Source organism: Carassius auratus, chromosome 42, assembly GCF_003368295.1.
Source record: "Carassius auratus strain Wakin chromosome 42, ASM336829v1, whole genome shotgun sequence".
NCBI classification, from domain to species: domain Eukaryota; kingdom Metazoa; phylum Chordata; class Actinopteri; order Cypriniformes; family Cyprinidae; genus Carassius; species Carassius auratus.
Genome location: NC_039284.1, coordinates 14764971 through 14789208, shown reverse-complemented (window position 1 = coordinate 14789208; position 24238 = coordinate 14764971). Strand labels below are relative to the sequence as shown.

The 24238-nt window shown below is 37.5% G+C and overlaps 1 protein-coding gene across 8 annotated transcripts in view; it reads left to right on the top strand.

The window, feature by feature from the left end:
• Positions 1–779: 779 nt before the first annotated feature.
• LOC113060789 (ral GTPase-activating protein subunit alpha-1) overlaps positions 780–24238 on the top strand; it is a 65910-nt gene continuing 42451 nt past the window's right edge. For 3 of the 8 annotated variants that reach the window (XM_026229970.1, XM_026229972.1, XM_026229977.1), the window contains exons 1-19: positions 780–1071; positions 5840–5950; positions 8198–8247; positions 8817–8874; positions 9914–9957; positions 10228–10411; positions 11171–11286; positions 11587–11725; positions 11872–12080; positions 13233–13478; positions 13848–14018; positions 14513–14638; positions 16130–16278; positions 16369–16492; positions 17320–17557; positions 17733–17897; positions 19028–19168; positions 19990–21213; positions 23998–24122. In XM_026229970.1, coding sequence (XP_026085755.1) covers positions 966–1071; positions 5840–5950; positions 8198–8247; positions 8817–8874; positions 9914–9957; positions 10228–10411; positions 11171–11286; positions 11587–11725; positions 11872–12080; positions 13233–13478; positions 13848–14018; positions 14513–14638; positions 16130–16278; positions 16369–16492; positions 17320–17557; positions 17733–17897; positions 19028–19168; positions 19990–21213; positions 23998–24122 — 3726 coding nt within the window. In that variant the 5' untranslated portion in view covers positions 780–965. The remainder of the gene's footprint in view (positions 1072–5839; positions 5951–8197; positions 8248–8816; positions 8875–9913; positions 9958–10227; positions 10412–11170; positions 11287–11586; positions 11726–11871; positions 12081–13232; positions 13479–13847; positions 14019–14512; positions 14639–16129; positions 16279–16368; positions 16493–17319; positions 17558–17732; positions 17898–19027; positions 19169–19989; positions 21214–23997; positions 24123–24238) is intronic. The other 5 variants (XM_026229975.1, XM_026229976.1, XM_026229971.1 and 2 more) reach the window with 4 other exon arrangements.

Sequence of the window (24238 nt, the reverse complement as noted above, 5' to 3'; positions counted from 1 at the left end):
TATATATATATTGCAATTTTTTCCTCACTCAAAAAAAAAAAAAACATATTGTTTCTGAATGTGAACTATATATATATATATATATATATATATATATATATATATATATATATATATATATATATATATATATATATATATATATATATGTTTTTTTTTTTTTTTACTGAACAGTAAAGGCAAAGATAGAAGTTTTATTGTGTTTTCACTGCTTCACTCACTCATGCATTTTACTTGCAAATGTCGACAAAATAATAATAATAATAATAATAATAAATGAAAATAATAATAAAAAGGTTAAATTCGTTATTTCATAAAATAATGTAAAGCATATGTTATATTCAAAATCACATGCACAATACTGTTAAAAAGTTGTAAAAACATTATAAAAGAGAACAAAGGATGACATACGATGAACAATAGAAAACATTTGCGCATAGATATAAAAAAAACATAACACTAAAGAAAATATGTAAGAAACAGACCTCATTATAACAGTTTAGAAATGTCTTATACATTTTATTGTCAGATATTAAGTGCAATCATCTATTGTCACTCAAAATAAATAAATAAATAAACATTAATACATATTGTTTATGAATGTGAACTATTTCTCCTGTCCTGTGGATCCTCATGTGTGATTGGTCTATTGGGTGATTGTGCTTTGGATGACGTCTGAGCGTTGAATGACTCTGGCCTCGATTATGCTGTTTTTCATGTCGCGTCCTCCGCCATGTTTTCAGATCTTCAGAGAGGTGTGTAGTTCACTAGACCACACACACACAGAGGAGGGCTTGCTGCTTTTTTCTTTTGTTTGACCTCCTCTGCAAAAATGCACGCCTCACCTCTATTTCCTCAAGCTTCCTTACAACCCATAACACCTTTCGAGCCGTAAATCTGACAACCCCTTCCATGTTTGAGGGACTTAACGGAAGATTATCATTAGCTCCTCAAAACATCTCGGTATGTTCTCTAAAAAAACTCATGGAGATGTCAGGAAATCGACACAGAAAGTGCTGGACCCCAAGAAGGACGTGCTGACAAGATTGAAACATCTGAGAGTCGTTATTGGTGAGAAATAACATCTGTACTATATTTATGGTCCTAATGTTGCCCTGCAGGGTGCTAATATGCTATAAACAGGAGAATGAAGGCACCACCAGCAAAAACCTGTGTTTTTTGTTTTAAAACACGTGACAGTCATTGACAATTTTTCATTTAGAAGTGTGAACAAGTATGCAGTGGTTTTATAGTGTTTTGTTTCGTTCTTTTGAATGGTTGAGTCTTTTGTGTCTTTGCAGTGATATGACAAATGCATTGGTTTAACTGGAACCTCTTTAAATGTCAGTGAATCTGCTGAGTAGATGTTATGCATGCATATTTGTAATTTTTTTTATTTTTATAAATTTTAATGGTTATTCTGTCTGGAAGTGCAATTGAATGATTGACATTCCCCTTGTTTAGGTTTATCAACCTGTCTATTTATGTGCGTAATATAAATATTAAATATAATTAAGAATTGTGCAAATCTATAAATATAATAAATAAATAATATCTAAATTAAGTTTAAATTTATTTAGTAAGTACAAGTGTGTATATATATATATATGGTAACACTTTATTTTAGTGGCCAAACCTGAACTTAACAACTACTTTACTATTAATAAGCAGCAAATTGGGAATTTGAGGCAAATCTAAGTATATATTTCTATAAAATCATGGCTCAAATGATCGAGGAATTGCAGAGAGTATGACAGTTTCACTCTTTAGTTTTAATCAGTAAGCCATGTGCATTTAGGCATTGTGTAAATTGGAAACAATTATATTTGCTCTTTTCAACACATTTGCCAAAACGTGCAATTTAAATCTGGTGTGAAAAAAAAATAAATAATAATTCTCATTCGAGATTCAAGCAAAAACTATTTAGGAAAAACTGTAAATGCAGTTGTCTCTCAATTCCCTCAAGAAGTGTCAAGTTCATGGCCTGTCATTCATAATGCAATGAAGGAAAAGGATGCTTCTTGGCCGCTGGAGATTAGTTCATGTTTTGGGTGGGGAAGAGCAAAGATATGGTTCTTCAGGACTGGGTGGGACATCACAAAATAACACAAGGAGCACTTCCTTTGGGAGTTTTCAAGGAAGTCAGAGAAGGAGTCCATCTCAGGCCGGCTGCCTCAGATTCCTGAGTTGTTTAGTTTTAAAACTGCACCGACTTCCTGAATGTTGGACATGAGGATGATTCATGATGTAACAGGGCAGATTCTTCAGTGTACAATCAGTGTCTGTGGTCAAAGAGTCTATTTGAGATGTTGACCTGCCCTGGAGTCCTTACTGTCCAATCACGATCCCGTTTCCTGAATTGCTTTCTGTGGTGTTATCTGGTTTCCTGGTGCCATTGTGTTACGCTGATGATTGTTTTGACGATGAAAACTATGTGATGTTTGCATGAATGGCAAGGAAACTGCCTCCATCACACAGTTAAAAGGATTGTTGAAAAGTCTTTGTGTCTGTGATTGTTTCATAGTGTAACATCAATGATATGCATTTATTTTGTCATGTGACTAATTATTTTTAAGGTGTTTTCCAAAAGAAGAGGCGAGTAAAAACAATGGGTATTTCGAAGGATTGCATTATTGCCTGTCTATATTGTACTGTTTGCATGGCAGAAAAACTGTGTTTTTAGTCAGCTACATTTTTCAAAATAGATTTTTTGGGGAAAGGGGTCAGAAAAACTATGGTTTGCATTACTTATTCATTTTGGCTAAATTAAAGTAACGAGCTGAATATCCACTACAGTTAAAAAGTTTGACCTTAGTAAGATTTACAATTTTTTTTTTTTTTTAAGAAGTCTTGTTGAAAGAAGTCATAACTTCTTTAGAAATAAGTTATGTTCACAGAGGCTGTAATTTTTTAATAAAATGCAGTAAAAGCAATAATATGATGATATGTACTGTGTGTGTGTATACACACATGTTATGATGTTTGGTAAATTTTGGTGTTTCTCTATATAAATGATATGCTCAGTATTCAGATATGAAAAACCATTCATTTCACACATCCACTTATTGTGGCCTAGATCAGACCCTGTGCACAACAGCTTTTGTGCACTGGGGGACCTGAGGAAGTGAAGTGTAGCCTAAATAAACGGATGGGTGTGTTTGCAGAGAAATGGCTCTGATAGGAAACTGACTGTTTGAGAGTTGGTTTAAGAACTACCTGTTGTTTGAATGCTAGTGGGACTGTTTGAACTGTGTGAACTTGTGAATTAATATGTATTTAGTTCAGACTGTAATCTGATGAAGTTCTGTATCTCTACGTTAGCCTTTCTGTGCAATCAATCTGCATCTTTAGCCTGCTGGGCTTGAGAATCGCTGATGTGAACAACAGTCTTATTTTATGTGAAGTCAATCATTACATGGGCTCTCAACCGAATGCTGCACACTCAATAACTTGTGAAGAACCAGAGATTGATTGATTGCTGATATTGAAATGACTGCATCCCTTTTACTACTGCACATACTTAAAGTTAGAGATTTGAACCAATTAAAAATGTGCATGTATTTTTTCCTATAACTTTGTAGTATGGATATTAAAGGGGTCATATAATGCTTTTTAAAGATCATAATTTTGTGTATTTGGTGTAACAGAATATGTTGACATGCTCCTCTCCTAGGTTCACAAAACGGTCGTCCATAAAATGTGTTACTGTTCTGTTGTAAGTAATCTTAAAGATTCCTAAATGCATCTACTTTTGAAAGCCAAATAAAGTGCTTTTCCTTTCTTCTAGATACACACAGCATCTCCCTGACATGGCTGCTTTAACACTAACTGTGGTTACTGAAACCACACTTTCTTTCTTTGCGTGAACATTTGGGTGGCATTACGCAAATATTTCCACATAGTGACATAGACATGTGGGGGCGTGTTTGAACGAGCCGTTTTAGGGGTACGTGGCCGAGTGAACTTTGATAAAGAATATCTCTTTGGATTTGAGTCTTTAGTTTTTGCAACTTCACAGATCTTCTTCATGCACCAAGGGCTTGTAACACTCCAAAGAGAAAGCAAAAATTTAAATCGCATGATATGACCCCTTTAAATGTATCTCATTATAAAGAGGTAAGCAATTGAAATTATGACTTTGCATGTTTGATGATTTAAAAAATATATATATCTTAGACTCATATAATTTTTTTTACCTTGGTTAGAAAGTGTCTACCCTAGCAACCCCTCAGAATACCTTAGTGACCACATGGCAATATCGTGACATCAGAAGGATTGTATTTAGTTCTGGTTTTAAGATGCACTCTAATACATTGTGCATTCTTTGAGATTGACAGTTTGGGAGCGTCTGTTGCATCGTTCTTTTCATGGTGTTCAGTTCATCTTTAAATATGAGGGCCATTATCTTCAAGTGTTTCTAATACACCGTCAGACACTTGTCCTCGCTGCTGTAATCTATTTTACATCACAGATATTTCCGACAGCCAGTGTAGCATCATCCGTTGGTCTGTTCTCTCTAATGTTGTGTAGTTTCAGCCAAAATTCCCCTCCTTCTGTATGTTCTCAAAGGTTTTTGAAATACACCACAATCTGAAAAATTCTTAGAGCTCTAGTTCACTACTGCACTGTTAGTCATTGTCAGATTGAATAAGACATGGACAATGTGAGGATTTGTGTAATTGAGTTCCCAAATAGTTCAAAGTATAAATAAATAAAGGTTCAAGTTGTTCATAAATAATAATAACTATTGATGTTAATATATTACTAATAATGCATATTTAGAAATATTATATTTTATTATAGCATTATTATTTTTGACGTCCCTATATAACTTTATTGTAGTCAGTTACTATTAAATTGTAAGTCAAAAATAAGCAGTACATAAATTATATTTTGTTTTATTTGCACATCACTAATAATGCCTTATAAATAGGTGTTTTTGAAAATGCATTAAAAACATCAGGTTCTAAAAATCATTTGCTTTTTTTCTTGTATATTTCTCATAGGTTTCTCTTCTTTCTTTCTGTTTTCTTTGTATTCTCTTTATTAAAAGCATTCCTCTTTCTGTGGGTTGAAGGCAAGAATGGATCACTTTGAAAAGTTTAGTGTAAACTTGTGCACATCTGTAGTATGCCCAGAGTGACTTGCTGAACAAGTATGACTTCTCCACTGCTTATGCTGTCTCAGTAATGATAGAATGGACCCTTGGTCAGAATATTTTTCAGTGTTTATCTGGACCAGGTCTCTCTGTTGGCTCTGGTGTTCATGACAGCTCACATCTCTATTAATAGACTGTAGCGGGCACTTGACTGAGATTGACTGAATTAAAAAAATTACAAATAAAATGTTAATAATTTGCTTTAATCTTATGAAAGTATAGAAGCCACTTAATTTATTTTAAAACAAAATGTTGATTCTGTATCACACTTAATTTTTTTTTTTCTCACAGTGACACGCCTAATATTTTTCTCACTCAGTATTAATCGGTCATCATGCGTGAAAATATGTAGCTGTCTTTTACATTTATTGAATGGGGTTCATTGCAATGAGATTTCCATATTTGGGTCTCCTTGGCAAACTGCTGAATTAAAAGACAAAACTTCTCGAGGAGGGTTTGTCAGTGCTGACTGTTAGCATACTAAATTGTTAGCACAATACAATTCTTCCCCAGAAGTTGCATCTCAATTAGTCTTTTCTAGTTGAAACACCACAAAATAGAAAGTTATTCAGTTTTTAATTGTACAATTCTACAGAAGGGATTTCAGAAAAATAAAAAAACTGCTAAAATGACTAGTTGATTCACTGTTTTTTTTTTTTTTTTTTGCTCTTGTTTTTGTAGAAAATGCAGAGCCTGCTGAACTCAAACACCTCTTCGAGCAGAATTACTCCCACATCTACTATGTGTTCTTTGAAAACTTTGTCTCCATCGAGGTTAACCTGAAACAGAAAGGTAAGACCAGCAGCGCTTCATTTGATCTCTTTCCCACTGTCTCATGAGAATGTTCTCTGAAATGTTGTTTGGTAGTTTAATGTTTTTCAGGTTTTGATTGTGTTGTTTTTCAGCTGGCCTACTCATTGTGTGCTCTCAGCAAACACACAGTCAGAAGTTACTGTGTTAATGAGCAAGTTTCCATGAAATGCCTAAGGACGAAAATTAGCCAGCCCCCAGTTAGCAATGTCCGTTGACTCCGGCTCATTATAGTGCACAGAGAGTGCAGCCAGTGTCTCGGAACACTGCACAGTTGCTCATTGAGTATTCAGAGAGCTGCTAACGCCCTTTGACCTCTCATTTGATGTCTTAACATTTCGTCTTGTTCTTCTGCAACTACAGTTCATATTGTTGTCCTTGCTCTGTACATGCAGTTGTTCCAGGTTTTCCCCTCTTGTGCTTTCTTTTACTTAATTACATTTTGTAGGTAGTTTGCCTTCATTTTACGGGACACTCAAATGTGGGCAGGAAATAAAGTGTGAGAGAGGTGAAATGGGATTTGGACATGATCAGTTTACTTAATATGCATTCTTGTCTTACTCTTTGTGTCAATAAAAACAGATATATTATTGTTCAGGTAGCTGGCTAGAAACATTGACGGTTTAGGTTTAACTAACTTGTTCAGCAAGACTTTTTTTTTTTTTCATACTGTTGTACCACCATTAGAGTAGCTGACCTGAAAGGGAAAAATGACAGTAGGAGGACATAGATTGCACTGACAACATTTGCACTGCATTATGAATGAATTAGTGATGCTTGTGAACTGTTACTTTATCTCACTTGTCTTTTATGATTATAGATTCTGGACAAACTTCAGCACGTAACTCGTACCGCGTTTGTCACAGACCCATGAAAAAGGCATAAAATAATGTGGCTTATTGAGGAGTGGTTTGCTATGACATCAGGCAATCAGGCGTACGATCTTCGCACAGGGGGTGAAAAATCCCTTAGGCTTTGCATTGCTGCCAAATTTAATGGGTCATGGTACAGGGCAAGGATTTCGTAGAAACATGTGGCTCTCTGCATTTGAAGAGACTGTCAAGCTGTGCAAGAACATACTTCCCAGTGGGGAATACGTTGTACCCCTGGGGTGCAAGAGCCCCCCAAAGTCACCCAATAGATGTGATATAGTGAAGGAACTAAGCATATGTTTTTTTCCCTCTATTGTGGATCAAAATGTCAAAGAGACATGGGGGTGGGAGCATTTTACTCAGACAACCAATCAGTCTTTCAGGATCACTGTGAAGTTATCAAGCCATGCCCTAGCAACTATTTAGAGTACCCTAGCAACTGATCCCCTAGTCTTCCATTATAAAAGTACCAGATGGGTATCTATGGATCACAGTGTCATGGGGGTGGACTCAGAGAGACTTAAATTCACTACTTCCTAGTGAATTTAGAGACATGGGGGTTCATTTATATCATTCATACTGGTAAGCAGCCTTTGAGTGTCATCATTGTTAGCTGCCTAGCCACTCCCTAACAACCAAACAGAGTACCCTAGCAACCATTTAGCAAGACCTATATGTCTGCATCAGGACATAGTGTAGACAAGGGGTTTTGGCTCATTTAATTCATGTCAAGCACACAGGACTTCCAACATGCTACACATGCTAGCAGTGGTTAACTTTGAATGGTTACAAAGTTAACCTCTGAGTTAAAACTGCAAATCCAAATTGTTAAAAGGTGATGAAAGACCCTAGTAACTGCTCAGTGACGAGTTTTGCCACCGCTCACATTTTATTCAGAAAATGTAGATCTCTAGTTTCTGATGCAATTCTGAATTCAACGACAAGTGAACAAGCTTCTGTATCTAGAAGCACCCGTGTTCATGTTCAGTCATAGTAGGTTAGGTTTTCTTCCGGATTGTGATTAGATATTAAAATCAAAAGGATTATTGAAAGATAAAAACTTGTAAGATGAGATCTTGGTTCTATCCATTGGTTGTTGATTGGATGGAGGCAGATCTGAAGTGCGGTATATGTCATTTCACCAGAGGATCTATTTACTGTATGACATTTTGATTAAAATTAAATTACAAAAAGATTGTTTTGAGCTGCTGGTCTGGATGCCACATGTTGAGTGTCCCATGTTTCCAGCACAGATACGTAATCCTTGTTTGTTGAGCTATTAATAGCAGCCCTGTGGGTTTCTGTGATCCTTGGTGACATTCAGTATGTTTTGTGTTCGTTTTTATTTTCCCTACAGGTCACAAATCACAACGAGAAGAGCTTGATTCTATTCTTTTTATATTTGAGGTAAGAAATATAGATAAACACTTGTTTAATTAGCTCAGTCTCATCAGCTTTGGTTTCTTTGTGACATTTTCACCTGTGTAAACTTTCATTCACATACTCCCATCTGGCGCAGTATGAATGAGGCATCAGTGTCATCAGTAATGACATCATTGATAATAGAGATTGACATGCAACTGACAGATAATTGTAAGTCCCTCAAACAGAAAACAGTTCTTTTCCACGCCCTAAATGCTGCTAAATGAGTTACGCTGTAGCTTTTTCTCACCTGCTATGTCCCTATGGGCTGGTTGTAATGGTGAAGGTAGGAGACACTTTAGATGCCCCATCATGATGAGACAGGCATGATGTCTATGTGTAGGAGAGCTATTGCAACATTCCAGCCTGTTACAATGTCACGAGGAAGCCTAGTAATGCGTGTTTGCACAAATCTGTTCATCTGTTTTGAAATGTAAAAATGTGCTACACTCACCACATTTTTCAATCTCTTGTTACATTCATTGAGTGGTTTAAATGCTAGTACTAACATGAATATATATATATATAGTCAAATCCATGTGCTTACCTTGCAGAAAATCCTACAGCTGTTGCCAGAGCGAATACAAGGAAGATGGCAGTTCCACAGCATAGGTGAACATTTCGACTTTTTTAATTTATTTATTTATTTATTTTTTAACGCTGCTATTTAAAAGTTGGGGGTACATACGATTTTTGAAAGAAATTGTGCTCGCCAAGGCTGCATTTGTTTGTTTGAAAATACAGTAGAAACAGTAACATTGTGAAATATTTTTACTATTTAAAACAACCGTTTTCTAAATAAATATATATTAAAATGTCATTTATTTCTGTATTGCAAAGCTGAATTTTCAGCATCATTACTCCAGTCTTCAGTATCACATGATCCTTCAGAAATCATTATAATATGCAGATTTGCCACTCAATAATTTTTTTTTAATCATACATTTTTCAAACGGTTGTGCTGCTTATTATATTGGTGGAACTGTTTTTCTTTATTCTTTGATAAATAGAAAGTTCAGAAGAACAGCATTAATTTGAAATAGAAGTCTTTTGTAACATTATAATCGTCTTTACTGTCACTTTTGTCAATTTAATACCTCCTTGCTAAAGTAAAAATTCTTCCTGACCCCAGACTTTTGAACAGTAGTGTAAATGGAATGTGGTTTTGGACTAATGAGCTTTCTCCAAGAAACCAAGTCGCATCAATAGTTAGGGCAGATAACGCAAATGAACATGGACGAGATCTGATGTATCGAGTGATACTTTGCGCCTGGTTGCGGTGGTCTCTCTTTTTCCTCTGCTTTGAAGTCTTTTAGCAGAAGGATACACAGACCACCAAGATAAACACAGAGAATGCCAAGGACCTGGGGCCCAGAAACACCCAGATCTGACCGAGAACTCTGACATTACAGTCCTTCATCAGTGAGATAAACCAATATATGCCAATAACAATACCATGAAGGACTTTCAGACTTATTTTATTTAGCTCTTTTCTCAATAAACCCACATTCCATACAAACAAATAAACACCATTGACTAAAAATACGCAAAAAGACCAGAGCAAACATGTTTTCCAGAATTATCTAGAAAGCCAGCTCATTTGGAAGTTATGAATTTGTACCTCACGTTAAACTACTGTGTTGCTTCATAGGTCTCATTCTGAAGAAACTGCTACACACTGGAAACTCCCTAAAGGTATTAAATGTAAAACAAAAAAATGCTTTACATCATATAAAAAGCCAAAATCTCAATAGACATTGTCATTGTGTGAGCAGTTGTTTATTTTGAAAGAAATTTAAGGAAATATTTATCAATCCTTATTATTTCTTAAATGGTTTTGACTTATTTCTTCAGTGTATATTTATTCAGTTCATGTTATTTAGGGTTATTTTTCTGCTGACATAAGGTTGAGATGGCTGTAAAAATCATTTAAACCAATAATGTGGTTGTATTTGTGGTGTATAGATCCGGAGGGAAGGGGTGCGTCTCTTCCTTCTGTGGATGCAGGCTCTGCAGCACAACGCTCTGAGAGAGCAGCTCTGGATCTTCGCCTGTCTAATCCCAGGATTCCCTGCACCACAGTCTGAGCTAGGCCCTCGAACCCTGGATAATCTGATCAGCCCTCCCCTTAACCTTCAGGAGCGTGAAGGTTCGCTGTCTCTCACAAATTGCGTCCCTATCAGATAATAAAATAATATAATCTTATGTTCAAAATCTTTCAAAGAGCTTTTGTTACACTTTTGTAGTATTTTTATTTTGTCTCTAAAGGTTGTTTTGAATGTTTTTCAAGAGTTCTCTCACCAAAATAGTCATAATAAAATTTTTCATGACCATTTTCCATCCTCTCTCTGACATTTAAAATTAAACAGGAATTTTTGTTTGTTTTTTTTAATAGTATGTTCATGGCGGTTTTATTTTTTTATTATTTTTGTACTATTAAAGTGTTTATTCATATTTAGAATTATTTGGTTTCATTTAAAATTTAGCTTTGTAATATATTCTATTTTGTATTATTTCTATTCTATTTAGCTTTAATTTATTTTTATTTTAATGCTAAAACCAACTTGTTTCTGTAAGTTGCAACATTTCTAATAGTAATTTCTATTTTTAACAAATATTTTAATTTAATTTTACTTTTGTGTTAATTGATATCACACTAATGATTTTAATAGTTTAATTTATGAATAACAACACTGGCTCCTGGTTATGATATCAGAACCACAGCTAATTCTGAATTGCTCTGTTCTGCAGCTTAGTTTCAATAAATGTTTTGTGTGCACTGTGCAGGGAGATTTATGATTATTATCTCTGCATATTTAACTAAATTCTTAATCTCTAAATATAAATGTAAAAAAAATGTTTTTCATGCAAAATACCCTTTACAACATATTTTTGTCCATTGCTGCAGCTCAAGTGACTCCAGAGGAGATCAGTCCCCTGGTGCCACCCCAGTCAGGAGATAAATCCCAGGAAGATCTCACTGGCTACTTCCTTGAGGCTCTACTTAAATACATGGTAAACCAGGTACTCCCCCCTCCTACTAACACTGCTTATGCTAACATGGCTGGCACAGACCCAACTCTAAAGCTGCGGTAACCAAACTTACATGCCACTGACCCCAGATCTGCATGCATTTGATGCAGCGGTATGTTTCCCTTGCGCTGTAACGGCTGCTCTGCTTTACACCTCCCCAACATAAACAACAGCACCACACACTGCCTGCCTCCACCAACCCCACTGTCCTCCACATAACACAAACAAGCTGTTCTCTCCCAGCGGCTGTGTATGTGCTCAGCTTGCCATGTGTTTTCTGTCTCCTTACAGGCCAAAAGTCTAGAGTGGAAATGCAAGGAGAACCACGAGAAGGGGTTCTCCTTCCTATTCGCCAATTTCAAAAAATATTACCTGGCCCATATCTTCCCCAACTTCTCCAAGGAGACAAGTTTGTACAATCCTATTCTGGGTAAGAGTTAACGATCATGCCATCCTTTTTGATGTCGAAGCAAACCTATTTTTTTTTCTTGCTGTTTTTGAGGAACTATTTCACCAGTTATAATTGCTCATGATGATAAGTTATCTAATTAGGATTTGTGTCCTGTTTTATAATAGAGGTTCCATCTTTGAGACCAAAGCCTTACTACATAGTTGTAAAAAGAGACCCAGAGACCAATGAAGCCCTGTACTGCACTAAAGAGAACTTCCTCAATGCCAGAGTCATATTTATCCGCTGGCTGGTCTCCTTCTGGCTGGAGCCGCGGTCAAACACAGGAACACACATCCCTGGCATGGAAGGTGAAAACGTGCCAAAGAACATCCAGGTAAAAATACACAGATGTATGACACAGAAATGGTTGTAAAGAACTTTTAGGGTTGGCATGACTCTGACTTTTTAAAGGGATAGTTCACTCAAAAATTTAAATTCTGTTATAATTTACTCACCCTCATTTCCAAAACTGTGTTTGTTCTAGCATGTGGCACATGTGCACAACACAAGAATGAGATTCTGTGTATACCATATGCAGCCGATCTTATACCTTGGACCAAATTTGTTGGTTAATATGAATTAATTTAATGGTGCCTTTATGACATTTTTTATCTTTTGGTGTTTTTTTTTTTTTTGGCAACCGGGACTTTTAATTGAAACCTTTCAGGTTTTTTATGAAAAATATCTTTATATTTTTTCTATATTTTTGTTTCAAAGGTGAACTGGAGTCTTAAGGTTTTGAAACTATATGAGTAAATTATGACATAATTTCCCTTTAAGTTCTGGATCTGTAACCGAACGGTTAAAGTCTTAAAGGGGTAGTTCACCCAAAAATTTTAATTTGATGTTTATCTGCTTACCCAAGGACTTCCAAGATGTAGGCGACTTTGTTTCTTCAATAGAACACAAGCCAAGATTTTTTACTCAAACTGTTGCAGTCTATCGCTCTTATAATGTAAGTTGATGGGAATCACGGCAAAAAAAAAAAAAAAACATACACAAATTAATCCTTGTGGCTCGTGACAAGACACAAAACGATCGGTCTATGCAATGAATTGAACAGTATTTGTATTGTTTTTTACATCATGCAAGTTTGGACATTGTGTGAATCAGAAGTAAAAAACTATACAAATACTGTTCAGCTTCTTGCACAGACCGATTGTTTTTTGTCTTGTCACATCAGTGTGTTGTCACGAGCCACTAGGTTTAATTTGGTTTTGTTTGTGTATGTTTTTTTGGTATTGTTTTATTGTATGTTTTAGCCGTGATTCCCATCCACTTACATTATAAGAGTGATAGACTGCAGCGGTTTGGGTTACAAATTTTGGTTTGTGTTCTACTGAAGAAACAAAGTTGCCTACATCATGGAAGCCGTGGGGGGAAAACATCAAATTTTCATTTCAACTACCCCTTTAAGCTAGACATGGTCTCACTGCTTTCGTTCAACATTTGTATGCACATTTTTGCAATGTTGCTGCTGTTTCAGAGAGCGGCGGCAGGCCTTGCTGCCCGAGGGGAGGATGGTGGCCTGAGACCAGATGGTCTGGATGGGGGTGGGACTGGTGAGCCAGAGCAGTCGCACTCCAACACCAGCACCCTGACGGAGAGAGAGCCCAGCTCCTCCAGCCTCTGCAGCATGGACGAAGAACACCTCACAGACATTGAGGTGGTGCGCAGAGTCCTTTGCTCCTCCAGAACCAACGTCAACTTTATCACTGAAATCTTTCGACAGGTAATTCTATCATGAGGAACAGAAAGACTTCAGTACATCTAAATATCAATGAAAAAGGAAGACTGGTTAATTTTTGAAGAAGTTGTGATAAGAGAGGTTGATTGTTCTGATCAGGGGCTTCTTTGTCCTAGTGTGATAACAGTTCACAAAGAGGAACTGCTATGTGTGAGAAATGTTAAATATCAGTAGCGATTGTTATAACCCTTATTCTGAAGATCTCAAAGTCCCTGTTCAAAATGGTGCACATGATGTGTACAAAAGACTATTTTGATGTGTGGAAAAGATGTCCAGCTATGTATCTCTTTAGTCACTGATACTTCTGTACACTGATTCTTGTCTGTGAATATAAAAGTGTATTCTATTTTGCAGGCGTTCCTGCTGCCCATGTGTGAGGCCGCAGCCATGCGTAAGGTGGTGCGGGTGTATCAAGAGTGGATCTCTCAGCAGGATAAGCCTGTGTTTATGAGAGAACCAGAGGAAGACCAATTCACAGGCCAGCCGGACTCCACCCACGAGCAGAGAACTGATAAAGAGGAGGAGGTAGGTGTCTCTAAAGTTGACAACAGAGGAATGCAAAAGCAGCTATTACACGCTGAGTCAGCCTGCTCAACAGCTTGCTCCCTGTATTTTTTTTCTCTTTTTTTGCATCTGATACATCAGTGGTGGTATTAGCTAATATCCACTTTTTTTAATTATTCCGTCTGGCTAAGTTGATGTAAGAAGCTTATATCAGGCCTTATTTTTTTTTCCCCAATTCAAAGAGTGTGTACTTTTTTCGAAAAACAAGTTTCTGAAGTATTAAATAAAATGTATAAAAATAATATTTATATTATATTATTGATGATTACAACATTGAAAACAATGGAATTTTTGTGTGAAATGTATTATTATAATAAAATAATAATAGTTTTTTTTATAGAACAGATAAAACAGCATAGGCCTATATTTTTATATTGACTATCTAACCAATTATCTGTTATTAATAATGTACTGCTGTTGTTTACCAATCAATGTCTTTTGTGTTTTGTGCATAGGATATTGGGCTCACAGTGTCCATTCACAGTCGAAACCCTAATTGGTGTAGGAATTCTGGGAGTAAATCCTCTGATTCTGAGGTATTGGAATATAATGTCCATGCTGGTGTCCAGGCCACACTACAGGTGAGTTTAGATGTTGGTGTACCAGACATGTGCAGGTATTCGGTAATGCAATATATCACAGTAATGAATATGCACAATATTGTTATCGTGGGCACTTCTAAATAACTTGAACACGCTTGGACACGCTGAATGAAAGCGTGGATTTTTTTAACTGATAGGTCTCAACGTATGAAAGTAAATTGGATATTATATGTACTTTTTTCTTCGACGGGGACACCACAAGGATGCGTTCTTATCCCTCTTTTGTTTGTGCTTTATACTAATGAGTGTCAAACGCAACTAGAGAAGCGTCATATCAAGTTTGTGGATGATTCAGTGATCGTTTCCCTTTTAAATAGTGAGGATCTTGATCATTGATCTTGATCAAAACTAAAGAGCTATATTATTATTATATTATATATTATTATAGATTTTAGGATGAATCCCACTGTCATCTCTCCTGTGGTCATTAATGATCATGTTGTTGAGGTTGTACATCAATTTAAATACCTTGGTACTGTAAAAGATGAAAAGTTGACCTTTGAGTCTCATGTGGATGCTGTAAGAAAGCCCACTAGCGTATTTTCTACCTGCGGAAGTTTTAAAGTGGATAAGTGAGTGAAGTGAGTGAAGTGACATTCAGCCAAGTATGGTGACCCATACTCAGAATTTGTGCTCTGCATTTAACCCATCCGAAATGCACACACACAGAGCAGTGAACACACACACACACACTGTGAGCACACACCCGGAGCAGTGGGCAGCCATTTATGCTGCGGCGCCCGGGGAGCAGTTGGGGGTTCAATGCCTTGCTCAAGGGCACCTAAGTCGTGGTATTGAAGGTGGAGAGAGAACTGTACATGCACTCCCCCCACCCACAATTCCGTCCGGCCCGAGACTAGAACCCACAACCCTTCGATTGGGAGTCCAACCCTCTAACCATTAGGCCACGACTTCCACTCTTGTTGTATTGAATCTGTCATTACTTTCTCATTTGTGTGTTAGTATGGCTCACTACATGTTAAAAACAGAAACAGATTGCAGGGTATTGTTAAAGTGTATGGTAAGATTGTTGGCTCCATTTTAAATGATTTGAACGACTTGTATAAGGCTAGGACTTTGAAGAAGGCTGGGTTAATTATGAATGATCCCAGCCATCCCTTGCAGAATGTTTTTAAGTTGCAATAGAATTAAAAATTATTTTATACCAGCTGCCATTGGTTTTTTATATTACAAATAATTGTATGTATATTATTAATGGAAGTCATTGTTTTTGTTTGTGTGTTATGGTGCTTGTTTGTTGTTTGCATAGGGTTTACTGCTGGCTGTGAAACAAATTGAAATTCGGGGATAATAAAGTTGACCTTGACCTTGACATAGCTCTGCATGTCAGATTTCTAGCTGTTTATTTACTTACTTATTTTTGGATGAAGCAGAGTTCAGTTCATGGGAAAATTTGTGAAACATTTCTCCTTCCAGTCTCAGTTCCCCTCTAATCTTTATTTCTTGCAGGTTTTCATCACCAACTCCTCTAACGTCTTCCTTGTGGAGGCAGCCAATGAGCTGAAGTCACTTCTGGAAGAGCATGTTGACATGTGCAAGCGTGTACTCAATATATACCGCAGTCTGGTCATGCATGAATCCATGAGCCAGAAGACCTGGTATGACTATGACATTCCAGTTCATTAATCTGGTCTCAGGTGTCTGCTTGGAATATCTGCTCATCCTGATTGTATTTGTGTTCGTCACAGGGAGCAGATCTTGCTGGTGTTGCTAAGAGTAACGGAGTGTGTGATGAAGAGGCCTCCATCTATTATGCCTCATGGGAAGAAGAGTAACACTTTATCGGGCCGTTTGGCGGGAGCCATTTTTCAGGTAACGCCAACCAACACACCATGCCAGTTATTTATTTGTTTCTTTAGTTTTAGCGGTTTCTGCGATTGTGAATAGGAGACATTTTTGGACTGCTCCACACATGGTGAATTTTCATTGGTCCAAAAACACTCACCACATACTACACATCGTATATACTGTGTGCTTTAGGATTTTTTACTTTTTTTTTCCCTGTATTTCACTTTCAGATGAACAGAAAAATCTCACTTGCTTTTTGAAATCTGGTTTGGACAGACCCAGTAGATATCAGCTCTCTTTTTTTTCTTTTTTTTTACTAAAACAATTACAATTAATTTCATTGTAATTTAAAATTAAAATATAAAAATGAAATGGAAAAACGTTAACTTAAAAACTTTTAAATGTATAAAAAAAAATCTTTTTAAAAAGTTTTTGAAAATGTTAAAAGTTTCAAGTTTTGAAAAAGTACTAAAATTACTTAAACTAATACATTTAAAGCTAACGAAAACTAATAAAAGAGACAAAAGTATAAAAATTACTAAAACTTAAAGGCATAATTCACTCAGAAATTAAAATTCTGTCGTTATTTACTCACCCTCATGTTGTGCCAAAAATGTAGCACGAAAAATAAACTTTGGAACAAGTGGATGGTAAGTAAATTGTGAAAGTAATTTCATTTTAGGTGCACTATCCCTTTAAACTCAAATTAAAACTAAAAATGTAAAAACAAAAGCTATTTTATGTTTATATTTATAGAATATTAATAAATACAGTTTATTATTTAAATAATTACCTACAATTATTATTTCTAGTTCACATGTTGAAGTGTCTGATGCTGTCTTCCTGTTCAGACTCTGATCGTGGCCTGGATCAAAGGGAATCTGAATGTGTACATCTCTCGGGAGCTGTGGGACGACTTGCTGTCTGTACTCTCATCTCTCACCTGCTGGGAGGAGCTGGTCACTGAGTGGTCTCTCACCATGGAGACACTCACCAAGGTACTAGCACGTAACCTTTACAGCCTGGACCTGAACGAGCTGCCCCTGGACAAGCTCAGTGAACAGAAACAGAAGAAACACAAAGGCAAAGGTGAGTTTGTACAAAAATACAAAATCACATGAGTACTTTTATGCTTGCTCACAGACTAAGGTTGTTGCAAAACATGCAAAATCCAAGCCACTGAAGCATTTGAAGCATTTGAAACATTTTAAAACATTTTAAACATCACTATCGTATGTGTACGTGATGCATTCGCTTCCTCTAGGTGGCGCCCACGAGTGCCAGAAAATCACTGTGGATAGGTCGTTCTCCAAAGGCTGGAGTCGAGACCCACCAGGCCAAGCTGCTGTCATGAGACAGCGCAGCGCTACCACTGCTGGCTCACCAGGCATCGAGAAGGCCAGAAGCATCGTCAGACAGAAGACAGTGGGTGAGTGTGCTTCAAACACTTCTTGTCCTCTCTACCTGAATAACCTTTGCTTATGTTTGTATCTGCATTACTCTGTTACCTTAGTTCAGAAAGAAAAAGATGAGCAAAGATGAAGATATTTACAAGGAGAGAACTTGCGATTGCGTTAAATGATGTCCTTTCTTAAGGTTCAGTCACATTAGTGAAGGTTCGGCTTGGCAAAAATGTCTATTGTCAGTAGTGTAGAGATGTATGAAGAACTGCTTACACAGGTTTCACTTTCAAACTAAGCAGCTTTTTTGTTGGTCAACATAGTGTATCCGTGTAACCAACTTGAACCGGTTGCAAAATCTGCTTGGGAAAATATTTCATCCTCACATGAAATTTCCAGGTTGAGTGGATTTCTATTGAAATGACTGGATATTGCCTACAAAAATTCAGTGTCCCATGATTATTCAGAAATTATTCTAATATGTTGATTTGCACAAGGAACATTTCTTGTTACCATCAATGTTGAAAACAGTTGTGCTGCTTCATATTTTTGTGATGATTTGTAATACAATTTTTCTGGGTTCTTTGATGAATAAAAAAGTTCACTAGCACAGCATTTGTTTGAAATAGAAAGATTTAAGTGATTTTGCTTTAACTTAAAGCATCCTTACTGTGTAAAAGTTATTTTTATTTTTTCAAATGTTTTTGATCACAAACGTTTTAATGGTAGTGAATACACTGCATAGCATCTTGTTACTTTCACATACACCTTGTCATCTAACACCTAATCTAGCAGACTACTTGGTGCCCATTGTATATAAATAGGAATGCAGCCTTATGCTTAAAAAAACTCAATGACTGAATGTCTTTAACACATCATGTTTCTCCTATAAAGTTCACAGTCTAGATTTCTCAGTGACATGTTCAAGTGTAGGTCAGTGCTGATCTTATATGCACTGATAAGGTCACTTCTTTAACTTCTTTTTAATGCTCAGTGCTTTCTGCTTTCCCTCTCTTCATAATATCTTTCTCTTCCCTAACTTCTCCTGTGTTCCTCCATCACTCCTTATCTCTCTGCCTCATTTCCCTTTCTCTCTCACACTCCCCGTCTTGTCGTTCTTGTCTTTTTCTCTTTCTGGGTGTGTGTGCGTGGTCTGTAGCTCTGCGTAGTTGCTCTACGGGGGACAGTCTGCTGTCCTCAGCCTTTATCCGCAGTGCTAAAAGTGCACCTGTCCTGATCCACCCCGTACACCCTCTCCTGCCTGGTTCTGTCCTCACTCCCCTAGCTGACGATCTGTCAGGTAGAGCCTTCTACGTCCGGCACTCTCGCCTCTGACTGCATCCTAGCCTATGGATGTGCATGGATATAACTCTAGTTAGCATCCTCTGTCTGCCTGTTCTATTAATGTATGTGTATTATGATTTTTATTTAATAGACCTGAATGTGTTTTTTGTGTGTGTGTTTGATTGCCTTCTCATTTATCATTGTTTTAAAGCCATGCTCTGATGCAATTGCTTTCTGATTGGAAGAATCTCAAGACAAATGTTAAGAAATTTTTTGGTCACATTTATCCACAAATTGAAAAGAATAAACAAAAATAGATTTTGGGTTTGAATATGACCCAGACATTTCTTTATGTGCACTTCACCCAACAGACCTATCGAGTCTTGCATGTGCATTTTTGTCTAGAGTACTGGTTGCTCGTCTTTGAGAATCTACAGTTTTATCTTTCTTCCCTAACCATTCATCCAGTATAATCACTCTTCACACCCAGAACCCTCAGAAAACTACCCTCTACAGGATTTACCTGTCTGCATTTGTTCATCATAATTTTTGTCTAGAGCAACTGAGAGAATGTCACAGTTCTTATTTTTTAATTGTTTTTTAACATATTTTTTAACAGATTTTAATTGTTTTAAGTATGCATGTTTTTTGCATGTAAAATTTGCATCCGTTAATATGATAAAACTCTCTAGGTCTTTTCATCACCTCTTAGGTATCTGAAATCTTAAGACTTGTTGCTTAACTTGTGTATTTAAGATAATATCACTGACCATATTGATGCATAAACAGACTTGCATCCTTAAACATGCTGATTGATACATATCTGTTCGTGTTCAGACATGGAGGAACCTCCAATGGCCCAACGGGGGCCCCGGATCCGCCACTGCTCTCAAAGTGAGGAGACCCCGTCGTCCGAGGTGTTTTCTGCCTCCGGCGAGCTGGAGCAGCCCCCACTCCCCCGCAGCAGCAGCGCCTCTGACATCATGGAGCCCTTCATCGCAGAACGGGTCAAAGGTGCACTTCCTGTCTCTGACAGCCCCTCTCATTCCTCCCACTTAACCACCACCACCTCTGAGTCCCCCCACAGTTCCCTAACCCCACACCAACCCCCTGACAGCCAGGTATCCCTGGAGGTGAACGAAAGCATCTATGATCATCTCTGCCAGATGCCGGGGCAGGAACCCCCATTTATCCCCGATTGGTCCTGTCCAGCGGCAGCCTCGAGCAATCAAAACGAGGGCGAAGGGGAGGAGGACGTCTTCAGCACTTTTAGGGAGTTTTGTAGCAAGCAGGAAGTGAAGGTGGAAGCAGGTGCAGATAACAGGCAGGTACAGTTTGGGGGAAGTGGGGATTGGGCGCTAGAATGGGATAAAGAGATGGAGCAAAGCGAGAAGAGTTTTTATGAGTGTTTAGAAGAATGTGATTGGGATTTGAGTGTTAGTACGCAGCCAGCAGAGGGCAGCAAAGTCACACAGCTGCACCACCAGAATGCCACAGACAGGGCTAGTGAGAGCGAGCTTAGTCCGCAGGCTTCCCAGGTTGTCCCAAGTCCCAAACTATCCCATGTTGATCCCAAAAAACGCCACAGCGGTGGTGTCCACGTCAGCTTCCGCCCATCCACAGAGTCTGTGCAGTTTCACAACCCCCTGGACCCCAAAGAGGCGCACTGGAAGACCCGTCTCCGCCGTCTTGGCCACTTCAGCAGCCACTCGGTTGGGGCGAGCGGGGCAGCAGCGAAGGGTGTTGGGGAGGGGGTCACCTGTTGCGAGGCCGTCGAACGGGATAAAGGCTCCATCAGTGGGGCTAGACGCGGCCGACTCGGCAGGCCAACCGTCCGCCCGCAGGGATCCCGCTCTAGGTCTCAGGAGTCAGGGTGCAGCCCGTCACGGCAGCAGCAGGTGGCGCTGCTGGGCGGGGTGTATAAGTCTATGGTCCATGCTCTCTCCAAACCCAAGGCCCAGGCAGTGTCACCCCAGCGTCACAGCAAAACACCAGCCACCGAGGCTCACCTGAAGGACCTGTACACTCACGTAATGGGCTATTTTGGAAGAAAAACTTCAGGTGAGGACTTGATTGGCTCAGTGTCAACATGGAAGACATGAAAAATGTGACCAAAGCGCCTGTGCGTTTTCCCTTTTTTTCTCTCTTTTCTTGTGACTGTTTGATTTTTGCTGAATGTGGATTGAATTGAAGCCTCTTTTTGTATTTTCTTTCAAAGTAGCTCAATTCCAAAAAAAAAAAAAGACTCCCAAAAGACCAACGGCCCCCTACCTGTGGGATGGCTTCCCCTCCTCAAGCTTCTGGGACCTAATCTCTGCTGCCCCTCTTCCCCTGGATGCTGCATGCGGCCTCGTGCCTACCTCCCAACCCTCTGTCAATCTCTCACACATGTACATGCACACACATGCTCACCGACACATTCATAAAACACAGTGATCTTTAATCTATGCAATTCTTAATAATGTCATTTTAAAAGAATAGTGTACCCCAAAATGGTAATTCTCTCATTTTTTATAACCTTGTTGTTTACCAGAATTTTTTTTTTATTACCTTGTTGTTTACCAGAATTTTTTTTATAACCTTGTTGTTTACCCAAATAGTAACTTGGGCTTCAAAAATGACAAAAAAAAGAGAAAAAAGTCCTTAAAAGTAGGCTTTTTAAGTCATACGAAAAGGGTGTGTGTTAGTGAATAATTGCACAGACTATGTGTGTGTGTGTGTGTGTGTGTGTGTGGAAAAAATAATACTGGAAAGTAAAATAAAATAAAATGTAATTAAAGAAATTAAATGACACTTTGAATATGAAAATTTAAATGTAAAGTAGCATGAATACATTTACACTGAAATTATAATTGCATCTGTGTATAGAATATAAAAAAAAACTGCATAAGGATATTATTTAAAAGATTTAATGACACTATAAATATGAACAAAAAACAGGTGGGGAACAAAAAGGAGTCACTGAGTCACTCATTCAAAAGATTCATTTATAGGCATGATTAAATAAAGAATCCATTGCACAGCAGTTCTGCTCCAGCTTTGTTTGTAACTATTTTCGTTGCCATTCTAACAATGCAGTGAATGTTTGGACTCTTTACATTTGGATGTTTGGATACTTTTAGCTTGAACATGGATAAAACAACAATTATATTGTAGACAAAATAGATCACACACCACAGCTTGTAAGATGTCATTTTTGAAGCTCAGTAGTTTCCCTTTAAGAGAGAAAGCCTATATAATCCTATTTAGGGCTTGGAACAAAATAGGAATGCGTAAATGAAGACAACATTTTCATTTAAGAGTGATAAACTTGTAACAGAATACAGTTGATGTAGTTGCCTTAGTTGCAATGTTTTGTATGGCCAGTAGAGAGCAGCACCATCACTCTCAAAGAGCACTGTTTTCTTGTGGTACTGTTAAAAGCTTGCGTTGCCTGTAGTGTAGCAACATGAATCATGAACTTGTGGACAGTTCAGTTGCACAAAGCTACTAGTTATCAGGGCCCCTCATAACTTAAACACAGCTTGTAGTCTAAACTAACCAGACTTCTAGAAGTACTGAAATGCCCAAAGTCACCAACTCACCATGATTTGTTGTTAACCAGTGGCTCCCTAACCTTTTGCTTTGGGATGAAGGCTGCCTCGTCTTGTTGTGGGTTGCTCCTCTAACCCACTCACTCCTGTCTCACTTTAACCTCAATCAGCAAAAAGGCTCACTAACTCCTAGGTTTGGATTTCAGGGTTTGCTCTGTCTCTCTCTCTGTCTGTCTCTGTTTGGGGACTGCATGAACTGTGAGTAACTGCATCGCTTCACTGGATGAAATCAGTTTTGTGGTTGGCTCCCATTAAAGATTTTATTTTTTAGTATGTGTTCTGGTTTAGCGTTTTAATGTCAAGGGATTTGGGTTCTGTTTAAAGGGCAATATAGTGCTGAGTTTCATTTGCTCATTTTTTTCAACACAAACCATTTTATTTATTAATATTTAATGAAGATTCAAGCATCACAGCCATGATTATTTGGTTTCATGGTAATTTTATCTGATTGTTGAAAAATTACATTTTTATCGTAATATGAAGAACATCTTCAAAAGTTTGGGGTGTTTAGATTTTTTTTCTATGTATTTATTTATTTTTGAAAGAAATTAATAATTAATTGAAACATTTAATATAAAATAATTTATATTAAATACGTTCTTTTGAACTTTCTATCTATCAAAGAATCCTGAACATTAAAATAATCATGGTTCTTAAAATATGAGGCAGTTTCTGATAACTGTTTTCATCACTGATGACAAAAATAAATATTCCTTGAGCAGCAAATCAGCATATTAAAAAGATTTCTAAAGGATCACATAACACAGAAGGGTAATGATGCTGAAAATACAGCTTTGTCATCATTGGAATAAATTATGTTGTAAAATGCACTTATTTTAAATTGTACTAATACACAATATTACTGGTTTACTGCATTGTTTTATTTTATTTCAAAAACATTAAAAAAATCTTTCCAACCCCAAACCTTTGAACTGTAGTGTACATATATGCTTTTTTTTTTAGAGAGAGAAAAAAAAAACAAAGCTGATGTAAAAGAGGCAAATGTTCAAGTTCAACATGAGCAAAAGAAACTTAATGGCACTGTTGTCCTTTAAGAAAAATGTGTTTAACCCCAAACTCAAATAATCTAATTCATAATTATTTTGAAGTGCTGTAGAGAGAGTCAGACACCACTACAAAGAGGGAGTCAGTTAGTACATGTCGTTCTGCTATGTCATCTATGTTTGCACTCATACGTTTTTGGAAGTCCCAGTAAAAGTACTAATGTGTCTTTCTGTGCCTGTTGTCTTAGCCAATAAAGATGAGCTGACGCCGAAGATGCGGCCCATGTCCAACGATGTTGGCAGCAGCAACCCTAACGACAGTGACCTCATGGATGAGTTCATTCAGGAAAGACTGAGAGCCAGAAGCACTTCTGTATGTCCGTGTGAACATTCAGTATGCACAGTGTCAGAAAACTTCATCTAATTAAAGGATGGTTCTAAATAAACTTGAACTGCTCCAAAAAAGTCATAATTTAAGGCATTATTTTA